We start from the raw sequence: 14,926 nt of genomic DNA, 5'->3' as shown, positions 1-14,926 counted from the left end.
ATCTAGACCGCATTTCCTACGTCCCAAACATGCCGAACATTCCAAGCGCTTTTTAAGTGTCTTGCTATGCTGCCTAGGTAGAGGCTGCGCAATAGATTTAGCGGCAGGCCGCGCGAGTGACTTCCGGTGAGTGTTGCGTGGCTGTAAAGAAGCTCTGATTGAGTTCAGCTTTTGCGGCACCGAACAGACGCTCGTCTCACTGCCGCAGAACCAAATGAACGAACGCCCTCATTTCCCTTACCTCCAGACATGACAGCACTGAAATGATGCAGTATTTAGACATCCCATCCTCACAAAACATGGACGCCATTAAGAGGAGAATATTAAAGGAGTGAATAATTGTTACCGACAGCACTATTTTACACTGAACTGGATCGTTAGATTAGCTGGCTAGCAGATAGATTTTCAGTCTCTGCTGGGTGGTGTTGCCCGAGGCCGGACCCCAGCGATGGGAATCATTTTCACAAAATTATGGAGGCTTTTTAACCACCAAGGTACGTAAAATAGTGTATTTATAATCATAATTCGATCACATTCTGTTTAAATATAGACTGGCTATGTTTTTTTACTAACTAGCAAGTGTCTGTTGCTAACCTGCTGCTATAGTTTCGTTTTAAAACAGCGATGCTGGTGCTTATATACGACTAAAATATTTATAAGCATGTTGTAAATACAAAAATATTCTGAGAACGTATGTCATTACATTAAAACAGTCGATAAGGCTTCAATAAACCTGCCTAAGGTGGTTCAGGACTGGCTGTTGACAGGTAACGTTACTGTGCTGTCAGGTTCAGGCTCTGTTTATGGAGGTTGGAGCCCTGATATCTTAATTTTTTACTTGCTAAAAGATAATTGTTGTGTAACATGTCAAACTCAGTGACGCGCTTATGTAATTTTCATATAAGAATAAATGTGGTTGAACATATTTATTGGCATTTTACCGTTATATTGGAGTATTGTTATGTTCCCCTATGCAGTGACATGTTTGGTTTTATGTATTTCGTCTGGAAATACATAAAACTTACCAACTGAGGTAATATCAATATAAAGTGAATGTGAAAGTCAGTTGTCAGCACTGAGAATAGATTAACCTGCTTATTCACCAACCTATGAATCAAAAAGTGAAACACCCATTGCAACACTCTTTGCTTTTTTAAGCCTGATCATTTGTGCCTCTTTCCTCTGTGATTTAGCAGCGATGGTCAGCCTGTTTCTGTGACGGTGGTGTAATCCTCACCTTGTTACTTGTTACACACGTCCATGGGATAGTCAGTGGTCTCTCATTTATTATACATGGTGTGGGATATCCATAAAGCATAATCTTGTTTGAAAGATTTGCACATCAGTGTATGGGATATTGAGCATGTGCAAATTGTAACATAACCCAGTGGAACGTTTCTCTTCAGTTCTCACCTTACTCATTAGCTGAACAGATCATTGTGATATGGGTGAGCCTTGTAACGTGAGAGTTGGAGACTGTTGCCTACACAGATGCAGCACCATCATTAGTCTGTTTTATTTCTTTTTTGTTTAGATGAAGTAGCCTATAGTAACCCAGGTGAAAAAAAGTGCACTTCCTTAATGTTCTTAAAGTGCTCTGTTTTTGCGCACTAATTTTGTACTTAATATACTAAAAATGATTCTTTAGTACTTCTTAAGACAAAGTTAAGATCATCTAAGTGTACTCAACTGTGCTATTTTGGGACACCATGAATATGAACTAAAATGCACTTTTAACATACTATCTCTGTGTTTAAAAAATTTTTTTACTCACCACTTGTAGTACACTTGAGTGTACTAGTGTATGAAAGATGGTTCAAGTGTACCACAAGTGGTAACTAAATATATTTTTTAAAATACAGAGCTAGTGTGTTAAAAGTGCATTTTAGTTCATATTCATGGTGTCCCAAAATAGCACAGTTGAGTAAACTTAGATGATCTTAAGTTTGTCTTAAGAAGTACTAAAGAATCATTTTTAGTATATTAAGTACAAAATTAGTGCGCGAAAATAGAGCACTTTAAGTACATTATGGAAGTGCTCTTTTTTTCACCTGGGGAGTCATTAAAGGTGACTTATTATTGTTCAAAAGTTTGGGGTTAGTAAGATTTTTAATGTTTTCGAAAGAAGTCTCTTATGCTCAACAAGGCTGCATTTATTTGATCAAAAATACAGTAAATATTGTGAAATATTATTACAATATAAAAGAATGGTTCTCTATTTTAATATTTTAAAATGTAATTTATTTTATTGATGGCAAAGCATCATTACTCACACATGATCCTTCAGAGATCATTCTAATATGTGTATGCTGATTTACTGCTCAAGAATCATTTGTCATTATTACATTGAAAACAGTTTTGCTGCTTAATATTTTTTGTGGAAAATGGTGCTACTTTTTTTTCAAGATTCTTGAATAGAAAGTTCAAAAGAACAGCATTTATTTGAAATAGATATTTATTGTAACATTATAAATCTCTTTACGGTCACTTTTGATCAATTTGAAGTATCCTTGCTAAATAAAGGTAAGGTATTGATTTTTTTTTTTTTTTTTTTTTTTTTTCAAAAAATAAAGTTGTACTGGCCCCAAACATCTAAAGTAAATCTTTTCATGCCTAAAACACACATCCGTGTTTTGTTGTCCATGTTTTGCATCACACTTCAGAATTGCCTCACACAACTGCTTAAATTCTTTCAAAACATTTCATGCAATAGACAGAAGTGATATAATCAGAGCCTGTGAATGGGTAGATTCTAAGCCCTTCATGCACACTTTGTACCCCTTTGATTTTTCTTTGTTTATTCCTCAGTTTCATGTCTGTTCTTGTTCAGGTTAGTATGAAACTTTCCAGGAACTAACTTTGAGAATGTGAGTGTAAGGTTTCTTGAAATGTTTCTCGGTCTTGACTCTTTAGGGTAGTTGTTATAGTTGACACTGCAAATGAAATCCCGCACTGTGATGAACCGGCTAGTCTTTTTGTTTTAGTTGTCAGCTTTGTGCATTACTGTTGTATATTTATGTAGTGTTAATGCCTTGCAAATGAAAAATTTTTCTGTGAACAAATAATCGAACTGATGTCACAGACTAAAGTTGCCTGGCTGGTTACATAGATTATGATTTGTTGAAATTGCACAAATGACTTGTCATAGTCTTGGGAACTAGAATAGTCGTATTTCACAGTTTTCAAAAAAAAGGAGAGTTAAAGCTTATATTCAAGTTGTATAATTTACAGATATCATTACCTTTTCTTTTTTTTGAGACCTTGTCATGCTCAGCTAGAAAGAGAAACCCGGAACCGTGTAACTCCAGCCACCTTTTTAAATCTAAATGTCAACACAGTTTTATATTTCAATGTGTTACACCTCGTGTGTGCCATTTAGCCATGATCTTTTCTGCTATAAACAAAAGGACTAGGTTTTAAGCTATTTTGTATGTTCTTGTGAATACAAGAAATGAGAAAGCAAAACATTTCATTGAAGTACTAAAGCTCATAAATTACAATACACCCTAACCTTTGGACCTTCTTTGGCATATGAATGCTTAGCTGACATGATTATTATATCAGCCTTAAATTCTGAGTGTCATCAGTTTCACAGTGTCTTGGTAAAAGCATCTCTTTGGAATGCTTTTATTTGAGCTTTTCCTCTTTTGTTTGTTAATTTCAAATTAAATGGCCCAGTCTAACAAGAGCAAGACTGAGGTCTTATCTACAGAATGATCTTTTGAGAGCGCTCTCTCTCTCTCTTTTTTTCAGACTAAACAAGTTTCTGTGTCCCCAAAAAGGACAGCAGTCTATCTAATGTGCATACTCGTGCATGACTCATTTTGTAACACATCTGAATGGGTGTGTCTGAATATCCTTGAATACCTAATGCAGGTCTGTAGTAGTGACGTGGAGTGCAGTGGTTTCTTCTGTTGTATGTCTATTCATGGGGTTAACTCAGATAAGAGTTAGTCTTTCCTCTTTAGTTTCTTTCTCTTTATTCTCCAATTCATATTGTCTGTCAATCATCTTCAGGTTCAGGGTGTCTTGTAATTTATGACCTCTAATGAGAATTCTGATTATTTGAAAACGGGTTCATTCTGTTGTTCTCAGACAATTGCGGTTTGATCATACTGAAATAATCATATTCGGGTATCATGTCTAACAAGTTTATCAGTTTCAGCAGATATGAATCGCAGCAAGTCTTCAAATGTTTCCTCACATCCTGTCTGTGGATGCTGATTTCATTTCCCTTTTCTATTTAATGGTTTTATCAAAATTATAATTGCGTGAGAGACATGTTTAATTTCCAGCCAAATGAGTTTTCACAATCACTTTTGCTATATGAAGAAGAAACCCCCTCAAAAAGGTGACTGATATGTGTATTATTATATAAAATATATAAAAGTTTCCTCTGTTGGGCCTGTTTTGTGGACAGTGGGGCAGAAAAAAGTGCTGGCTATTTTGCATGAGGCAGTCAGTTAAATTAGATTAAGATATTTTGCATTAGCTCTACATATGCTTTTTGCCATTGTCATGCTTGATAAACTGCAGTATGCAAAGTTCTGTTGCAAGTGCAACTAAGCATTGTTTTCTCTTGTGGAAACTATTCAGCCACCTTTACACACACTCAAAGGTGTTACCACGTCACCTAGTCTGTCATGCCTTTGACGCTTTTGCAGGTGCAAACAACCCTATCCGGAGTCATTTAGAATTTGAGGTTGGTTAATTGTTTTCTAGTGTGGTTAATGGTGCTGCACAGCATAATAATCATAGTAATATTAAAATTTAGAATCTTTACTAAAATGCTGGGCAGGGGTCCATTTTAAATTTCTGTGGTGTTTTATACATTTTATGGCAAATTCACAACTTTTTAAAATCAGATACTAAGTTGAATGTATAAAGTGCACTGTATTATCTCATACACAACTGTTTGTGGTTAATATAGGTATTAAACAGTGCCTTTAAGGGCAGGAGCTGGGCTGGCTCTTTTGGTCTCCAGCCTAAAACATGTTTGAGACATGCAGCATATTTTACTCTTTGGGTTTGGCCATTATTCAGTTCTTTAGATTTGCTCAGTTCCTTTCTGTTGTGAGAAGACTTGGACACCACCCATTATACTTTGAGTTACTGTATAGGATGACACATTGCTCAATAACACAGTCAAATACTGGTTTTACACATGATTGTGTATTAAATATTCTAGCTAAAGATGAATGGCTGCAATGCTGGGTATGATCTAAAGTGTTTACTAAAACATTTAGCCTAACTGTCTTCCTGTTTTTCCCCCAGAGCACAAAGTCATTATTGTTGGGCTGGACAATGCAGGAAAGACCACCATACTTTATCAGTTGTAAGTACTATTGCACTAGTTATAATCTAGTTAGAAATCTAGTAGTCCATTCTTGATTTAAACAGTTATAATTTAAAAGTTTGGGGTCAGTAAAAATAATGAATAATAACTGATAAATAACAGTTTTTTTATTTATATATTTTAAAACATAATTTATACCTGTGATGATACAGCTGAATTTTCAGCTGCCAGTACTCCAGTCTTCAGTGTCACATGATCTTTCAGAAATCATTCTAATATGCTGATGTTGAAAACAGTTGTGTTGCTTAATATTTCTGTGTAAACTATGATATTTTTTTAGTTTTTAAAATTAATGACACCAACCATATACACAAGTTTATGCAATGGTGTGATTACATCATGCAAATTACAGCCTCATTTTGTAGTGTTTTTGTATTTGTGGTATTGTCCTATTTGTTGTTCTTTTTGTGCTCATGTCATTTTTGTAATCTCCAGCTCTATGAATGAGTTGTAAAATGATCTTGAATTATAAAGAGTACGTCTCATTAATGTGTTTCTCCTGTGCAGTTTGTGATCGTGGTCGTGGACAGCACAGACAGAGAGAGAATCTCAGTGACCAGAGAGGAGCTCTACAGGATGTTAGCCCATGAGGCGAGTATATGTATGTCACTATGAGAACTGGTGTTCATGCACATATATTTGCTGAAGGGATTATTCTGAGACTGTCTGGTTTTCTCTTCTGTTCCATCATCACACTGCTTGATTTCAATTCCTCTTTTCTCTTTATTAGGATCTGAAAAAAGCTGGTTTGTTGATTTTCGCCAACAAGCAAGATGTGAAGGGTTGTATGACTGTTGCTGAGATTTCCCAGAGTCTTCAGCTTACCTCTGTCAAAGACCATCAGTGGCACATCCAGGCCTGCTGTGCTCTCACTGGAGAAGGGTAAAGCCACAAAAACCTACAGAGCCACACAAAAAACATGTAATACAAAGATCCAGTTGAATAATTTTTTTCCATCAGTAGAGATGTAATGAGTCACAGATTGTGTAACAGTCTACTGTTCTAGTCATTTTGGCTGAATATAGAACTAGCATCGATGGAAGTGATGAATCCGTATTAGATGTCTAAAAGTTGCTTAGACGGCAATTGCCATCAGACAAATGCAGATATGTCCTTGTGTTTCTATGCTTGTTTTTATTAATAAACCAGAATTTTCCATCTTTGATGCCTTTAAACAGACAACTATGGAAATATGCCTATTTTCACCACATAAGGAAAAAAAATCACACTTTGTAAATCATAATTATGACGTAAAAAGTTGAGATTGACACAAAACGATTTAAAGGGTTAGTTCACCCAAAAATTAAATTAGCCCATGTTTTACTCGCCCTCAAAGCATCCTAGGTGTATATGACTTTCTTCTTTCAGATGAATCCAATCAAAGTTATATTAAAATGTATCCTTGCTCTTCCAAGCGTTAGAATGGCAGTAGGTGGGTGTTTTTGTTCAACAGTCCAAAAGTAGTCAAATGAAGCGCATCCATCCATATTAAAATGTGTCTCACACGGCTCCAGGGGGTGAATAAAGGCCTCCTGTAGCAAATCAATGTGTTTTTGTAAGAAAAATATCCATATTTAAAACGTTATAAACACTTTTCTCTCACTTGCGCTGTCGTACGAGCAAGCCGTTCCGGCGGATGACGTAGAATGTATGCGCAGTGCATGCGCCGGTGATTAGTGACGAAGGCGGAAGCATGGAGGAGAGACGAAACAAAACGCCGGTCATGAATTAGAAGCACAAAACGAGGATTTGTAAAGAAAAATGTCGGAGGATTTCGATATAAGCCAAGAGGAGACTGGTTTTCCTTTGCTAAAGTAAGGAAACTTTGCTTCCTTTGCTCCTGTAAACAAACTCACGAGACTAGCATATCTCAGAGGCGCGCACAACGCATACGTCCTACGTCATCCGCTCGGAACGGCTTGCTCGTATGACAGTTAGCGGAAGTGAGAGAAAAGTGTTTATAATGTTTTAAATATTGATATTTTTCTTATAAAAACGCATTGATTCGCTACAGGAGGCCTTTATTCACCCCCCGGAGCAGTGTGAGGCACATTTTATTATGGATGGATGCTCTTTATTTGACTATTTTTGGACTGTTGAACAAAAACACCTGCCTACTCCCATTCTAAAGCTTGAAGGAGCAAGGATAATTTTTAATATAACTCTGATTGGATTCATCTGAAAGAAGAAAGTCATATACACCTAGAATGCCTTGAGGGTGAGTAAAACATGGGCTAATTTTCATTTTTGGGTGAACTAACCCTTTAAATAAAGATTAAAAAAATATTGTCATTGACTTTTTTTCTCATATTTTTGACTGTCATAATTTTGACTTTTTATCTCAAAAAATACTTTTTGGTCATAATTATTGCTTTTTTTAAAAATATTTATTTTTGGCATTTTGGCCTTTGTTTTGATAGAACAGTTAAGTATTGACAGGAAGTGAAGTGGGAGAGAGATAAGGGGACAGGAAGGTCGCAAGCCGGGACTCGAACTCGGGACCCCTGAAGCGCAACTGCGCTATATGTCCACGAGGCTATTGGCGCAGAAATTGCTTTTTATCTTGTAATTTATACTTTTTTTCATATTGACTTTTTGGTAATATTATGACAAAAGTCAAAATTATGAAAGCAAAAAATATCTGAGGAATTGACTTTGTCATTATTATGGCAAAAAGTTGAAATTGAGAGATGTCGTAATTATGGCAGTCAAAATTATTACAAAAAGTTCAAATGAGATAAAGCGTGATTGACAAAAAAAGGTTGAAATTGGTGTAAAAAAAAATTTTTTTAAATAAAAGTACAAAATTATGACAAAAAGTGGAAATTGTTAAAAAGTGCAACTTAGCATGTCATAAATTTGACTTTTTATCTCATAATTTTGACTTCTGTGTTATGACTGATTTACCAAAGCATGACTTTTTATGGTGGAAATGAGCTTCCATGAACAACCCTGGCCAAATTTCACAAAACGTATCAAAGCAAATTCAAATGACCTTTTTCTAACTCCATTCTGACTGCTTTGTGGATGCATACAGATACCATAATGCACAGAAAATAATGTTTAAATACGTTTTAAGCCATAATGTGATCCAGAAAGTCAGTGGATTTCGTAACGGAAAGTGTGGTTGGTCATTAATGTTTGCTGCACCTCATTTTATGGCCAGGGTCATTAGTTCAGAGGCTTTTCTCTGACTGACAGGCAGAAAGCACAAATGTCTTTCTTTGTCCGATTTACAGAAAGAAAAAGGAGCATTGTTAACTGGCCGAGCTGAATGTCTCTTTCCTGTCCGCAGGCTCTGCCAGGGTCTAGAATGGATGATGTCACGGCTGCGAGTAAGATGACCTCTGACCTCAGATAGCAGTGTGCTCTATCTTTCCCACCGGACGTGGAGGCCGGGTGTCACTCACTGTGAAGGTGACCCAGCGACGTCAAACGAACTTGTTTGATTAATTTATTACAGATTATTGAGACCTGTGAACAAACAATCTGCAACTAACTAACAAAAAAATTCAGGACTTGCGAGACAGCATAAACTCAGTGTTTTTCTGCGTGAATGGCCTTTAAATGAGTAACGGGGTTTGCACAGACCATGGACTGAGAGGACTCGTCTCTAGCTGAGCAGAACCCTACCTGGAGTGGCCTCGCTGCTTTGCCCAGCTACCTGACATGGTGTTGCCCAGTGTGTACAGTCCAGTATTTTCATTAACCTTGTGCCTGCACCTGACTCTCTGTCTCCTCTGGAATGAGGAGACACATTACCATGCAAGAGGAGACTGCACTCATGTAAAATACAACTAAATAAAGTGTTTTTAGCTGTCATGACAGATGTTTCACACTTTAATTCTCTACAGATTTTTCCCGATGGAGCTTTAAGCAAAATTGACAATGTTGAGCTTGGTTATTTGTCTCAGTTCTTTTGCTACCTCTAGGGGGCGACACATGGTTTGAAAGGGAACTTCTCATGTTAATTGTTAAAAAGGAATTTAATTGAATTGTTTAACTTGGAAGAAAAAAGTTATACGTTTAAGAACGATATTAGCTTAATCTTGGCAGAACTTTTATACTAAAATTATAGTATTTCTTCAATACATACCACAGACCAAACATATAATATTATCACAGAATTTGGACTTCAGAGCTGGTTAATTTTGTAATTATTTCATTTTAATAAGAACAGAACATTTTAATACATTTACATACACTCTTAAAAACAAGGTTACAAAGAAACATGTTTTCACAGCAATACTGAAATGCAGAAGAACCATTTTTGGTTCCCGAAGTAAACAATTCTTAAAGAACCTTTTTTTGATGTGAAGAATATTTATAAAAGCTAAAGAACCTTTTTCCACTATAAAGAAGCTTTTGGTCAAAGGAAAGGATCTATGGATGTTAAATGTTCTTCATTGAACCTTCAATGCCAATAAAATACCTTTATTTTTAAGAGTCATATAGGACCTACAATAATGTTTTTTGAACATTAAAGCATGTCAACATATTCTGTTACACCAAATACACAAAATAATGATATTTTAAAAAAGCATCATATGACCCCTTTAAATGTAAAGAGAAAGTGTTGTTTTGCAATTATTATTTTAAAATATTTTTAATGTGGATAGATTATTTTTGTAGGCTAATTTAATTTGCTGTCACTGGTAACAAACACAATGCACTTTAAATCTGCATCTTAAAATCGAATTAAGGAATATGTAAAATGGCATCAATGCCAAATTATTATTATTATTTTTATTTATTTTTTAAGACCATTTTAGGGGAAAAATGTTTCTCTAACCTTGTTAAGTTTAACTTTAGTGCTAAGTTTTCTTTTTAACAGCCATTAATTGTTGTTGTTGAGCTGTTATGCTGGTCCTCTCCACATTGAAGAGTCCTTGACCCTCGACTGACTCTCTCCCAGAGATGATCTCATGTAGAACATCAGTGCCTAATAATGACATGTGAGACACCATTAACCATTATAGTTATTTTTTGTATCTATCTGAAGCAGGACAACACATTAAAGAGTCTGTTAAAACTCATAAACTCTTAGTGTACTTGTTATATAAAATTTCAAAAACACTGCGCAATGACATTTCCATTACTGTCACAGAATGCTATTCCTATACAAACTCGTCTACTTTCTGACATTTGATTTTGCAGATGATGTTCATGCAGACTTTTAATTATATTTTAAGTTTAATTTCACGAGTCATGGTAAAGGGGTTTTCTCTAGCACAGTATCTGCAGCTGTGTATCACAGTGTTTTGTTTTTCAGAGTGAGAGATGTGGTTTTATTTAAACGAGTCATAAGTTGTTTTAATACTCATCCTCAGCTGTTCAGACCCCCTTTATTACCTACTGTTTTTTTCCAATGACTAAGCTTCAAAGCCTCATGCCACTGTACTGAAGATTTGTGCATAAGCACAGTAGGACATGTTTTTACCTGTTCCTAGTATCGCTTTCCATCCTGTTAGTATGTACACTGTAAAAAGTGGTAACCTGTAATTGTTACCTTAAAGAACTATTAGTCAGACTTTAGTTTGGGGACCAATTCTCACTATTGACTAACTATTAACTACAACTTTTGCCTCAATAAAGTCCTAATTTGCTGCTTATTAATAGGGTAATAAGGTAGTTGTTACGATTAGGCATGTGGTATACGATTAAGGGATTTAAAAGACATTATAATCCCTTATAAGGCTTTATAAGTACTAATAAACAGCCAATATGCTATAATATGCAAGCAAATAGTTGATATGAGAAATGGTCCCTAAACTAAAGTGTTACCGAGCTATTTTTATCTGCTTTAAGTTTTGTTGGTATAAACAGATGTATTTCGTTTATTCAGTGGTGCTATTTATTTTTTTATAAAACCAGTTAATTTAGATGTTATCATTTTTGCAGTGTACTGAATAGTCCAATCTTTGATATTATCAAGATATGATCTCAACTAATATGAAGACTTTTCGATACTTCTCTCCATATATTTTCTTTTTTTGGTTTTATTATTAATGCTGGCTTGTCTCACCCATATGTATCTCAATTAGGCAAACTGCATCATTCATCATTTAAATTTCCATGTCTTAAAATATGTGACACAAGTTGAAAATATCAACCATTGACCTATAGAGCTACTTTAGACTTCAAATTTCCACCTTGTTTGCCCATTTTGATCTATTATTCATTTGCAAGCAAAGAATCTATAGAATTAACACAATAGCTGCTATTGGTGTTATTTTCTGTCACGGCGCGGTAAAGGAAACACACCGTGTAAACGGGTCTGGGCCCAAATGCAGGCTTTTATTAACTGCAGGGGAAAACAAAGTAAAAACCAAAACAGAAAACAAACAGAGCTAAGACTCTGACACACAGGCTTGAAACAGAAAACGGACTCTGACACAATACGGCCACGTAGAGCTTGCATCAGTCCCGTAACAACACTTAATAATCCGCCCAGAGAGGCGTGGGGAAGGAGTATAAATAGCCATCAGGATCAGCTGTGTGTGTGTGAGTAAGTGCACAGGTGTGTGGAGTTAAGGTAAAGGAGTCCGGGAGGATGGGAAATGGCGACCTCTGGTGGTGAGAGGGAGAAACACCAGACGCCAGACCCTGGCAATTTTCACCCTGTTAGTCTGTGACAGTGTTATTTTAGGTGTTCTTTTTATCATTGAGATACTATTATAGCTTCTGTTAGTTATTTTACCAAGTTTTTATTTCTTTATATTTTCTGTTTTCATTTTACTTTTAGTTAATTTTTTTGCAATTTTGTTGTGTTTTTGTCATAGTTTTTTTTAAATACATTAATATATTTTATTAATTTTGTTTTCGTTATTGTTTTTTTTTTACTTAAAATAAATGAAAATGAGAAATGTTGTCAACTACCTGAAATAAAATAATGTTTTTATATTTTATTTGATTTCAGTTAACATTTATTTTATTTCAAGTGACTTTTTATTTCTTTTTTACTTAACTATAATAACCCTGGCCTGTGAAACCCTTGGCATCTCTTAACACTGTTATGCCACATACATAAAATACATTGTGAAAATTCTGCAAATTTGTTAAAAATGTTTTTTAAATAATTAGAATAAATTACAAAAATTTATTTAAAAAAAATATATATATATAGTCCAAAGGTGAGCTTTTTTGTAAAATGCAATGTGTAAATATTTTTTAATGTGCTCTGCATATAAACAAGTACATTTGAACATTGATGTGATAAGTGTCAGTGCTAGGTATTGCAGAAATGAGCGTTGAGATATGATGAGGACAGTGGGCACACTGAGCTGACACACAGTCCCAGCTGCCTTTCATTCAGATCAGTCACGCCGCCCCACAATGGAGATCTGGAGAACTGCAGGACTTTTGAGCGGGAATGGCTGGAGGACGTCACTATAAAATTTATATATATCACGTGTCTGGAGGTGTACTGTTGCTGAGACGCAATGATATAATGGGCTAAGTAAATAGACTTATGGCCTCTGTGGCTGAACATCATTATACCCCCTTACTGCCACAGGATGCTTTAAAAATAGTGTCAGCTGTATTTTTGAGCGTCCCTGAATAGTTTTAATACTGTAACATGCTCATCAGAATTAGATTAGACACCAAAGAGCACAGAAGGGTGAGACAGCTGCTGTCTGTCTGCCGAAGCATTTAGAGATGTATTGCAGACATCTGTAGAGGCACTTGCTGAAAAGCTATTTTCCCCTTAGATAATCTAATTAAGTGTTACGAATTATAGGCTACAATGATTTTCAAGGGGGTAAAGGCCTTTAATTTTCGGGAGCAGCAAAAAGTACTTATGTATATAACAGAGTATTTATGTTGCTTTATCATATTCTCTCAAACTGATCCTAATGGAAATTGCGAGAGAGCAGATTACTGTTGCTATGGTTACCAATTTGGGTTCACTGTTGGCGCTTATTTTCTGTAATTTACATTCGTTTTCTTACTAGGGGCGTTTGTAGCCTTTCATCAGTCTTTCAAAATGTCTCCCCATATTTTAATACTATTATGGATATATACCATCATAAATTGTCTTTCCCTGCAGCAGAGAGTCAGAAACTGCATGCGCAATGAAGAGCTGTTTCATCGCTGACAAACGATAAGTGACTTTTGCAATTTTTGTTACCTGCAATGGCTTGTTTGGAAATATTCACCTTACCCAGCTCTTTTTGTTTTCTATCTAATAAATTTTCCCTAACAATGTAAAAATCCGCTGCAAACTATTCAGTACGTGTGAGTCAAACTGATTCGTGAACTAATTCAGACCTCAGTCAAAAGAGTGATTCATTCGCGAATCTGGCATTCCGAACAGTTAATAAAAATACACATTACATAATTATTGAAATATTGTCAAGGAAAACGATTATATGGTCTGTCATCAGACAAGGATTTTGGAGTAATATTTGGGGCTTGTGCTCTAACTAATTTGTAATCAAACTTTAAACCTTACTGACATGTTTAAAACCCATATTGAAACGTATATTTACTTAAAGAATAAAAATGAAATACTTTTACCAGACTTAAACCCTTAAGTAGGGTGGTCAGACCCCCTATAATTCCCTCTCTGGTATTAACAAAAACAAAACAAGTCAACTGCGAGAAATTGTATGAGAATGCTTTACCAAATAGAATGTATTAAAGACATGTCTGGTCAAAAATACAGTCAAAGGACATTTAGGCAAATCCAGAAGAAAATATAAAGGGAATATGTGAAGATTTATATTGTACTGAGCTATGTAATGCATGTATGATGGAATGTGCACATGCATTTAGTATAGTGCCTATAGATAGAATATTGACTGAGAATCAGATCATTCTTATTGTCAGTCACTCTAGATGTTTGTAATTGGGTTAACAAGTCAACAGTTTATTTCCCTCTTGCCCCCAGCCCTGACCTGATTTCACCCCCAGAGAGTAAAATTCCTGAGGCCCAGATCAGGCCCACACCTGACACTTTCATCTGGCCCACATACCGCGTGGAATGATGGCACTTGGGCGGTCCGCTCCTGTTTGCCAGATTTGGGCCACGAGCAAGCCAAAAGAAGGCCCAATGTCAGCCGTGAATAAACCAAATAAAGCAGAACTGGCCCAAATCTGGGCCATTTAATTCTGGCCCAGATCCAACACCTTACTCCGGCCCACATACTGTGAAGAACTTGGGCGGTCAGCTCCTGTTTGTTAAATTTGGGCCACAAGCAAGCCATAGGTAGGCCGCATGTCAGCCATGAAAAAAAATACATCAAATAAACCAGAACTGGCCCAAATCTGGGCCACATTTATTTTAATTCTGGCCCAGATCCGGCCCACATACTGCGTGGAATAATGGCATTTGGGCAGTTCAGTTCTGTTTGCCAGATTTGGGCCTCAAGTAAGCCTTAGCATTGCAGCATGTAAGCCAACCAAATAAACCAAAACTGGCCCTAATGTGGGCAACAGTTGATTTTTATTCTAACCCTGGTCTTCCCCACATTCCTCATGTGGCACACATGCTGCATGGAATGGTGGCATTTTAGCAGTGGTCCACAAGCAGGCCACTACACAGCCACATTTTAGCTAATAATGAAC

General features: G+C 36.0%; 1 protein-coding gene and 1 long non-coding RNA gene across 2 annotated transcripts; both read left to right on the top strand.

The window, feature by feature from the left end:
- LOC107723652 (uncharacterized) lies at positions 1 to 5,804 on the top strand. The gene is made up of 3 exons (XR_001637944.1): positions 1 to 494; positions 5,275 to 5,335; positions 5,792 to 5,804. It is a non-coding gene; the product is annotated as an uncharacterized LOC107723652 (long non-coding RNA).
- Positions 5,805 to 5,848: 44 nt separating this feature from the next.
- LOC107723645 (ADP-ribosylation factor-like protein 5A) lies at positions 5,849 to 9,166 on the top strand (the record flags this gene model as incomplete). Its single annotated transcript, XM_016532354.1, has 3 exons — positions 5,849 to 5,947; positions 6,087 to 6,238; positions 8,652 to 9,166. Coding segments are annotated over 3 exons (300 nt in total), but the record flags the coding sequence as incomplete, so codon positions are not given.
- Positions 9,167 to 14,926: the final 5,760 nt, after the last annotated feature.

This window comes from Sinocyclocheilus rhinocerous, unplaced genomic scaffold, assembly GCF_001515625.1.
Source record: "Sinocyclocheilus rhinocerous isolate Xijiao unplaced genomic scaffold, SAMN03320098_v1.1 scaffold755, whole genome shotgun sequence".
Classification (NCBI taxonomy): domain Eukaryota; kingdom Metazoa; phylum Chordata; class Actinopteri; order Cypriniformes; family Cyprinidae; genus Sinocyclocheilus; species Sinocyclocheilus rhinocerous.
This window is presented reverse-complemented; position numbering and strand designations above follow the sequence as displayed.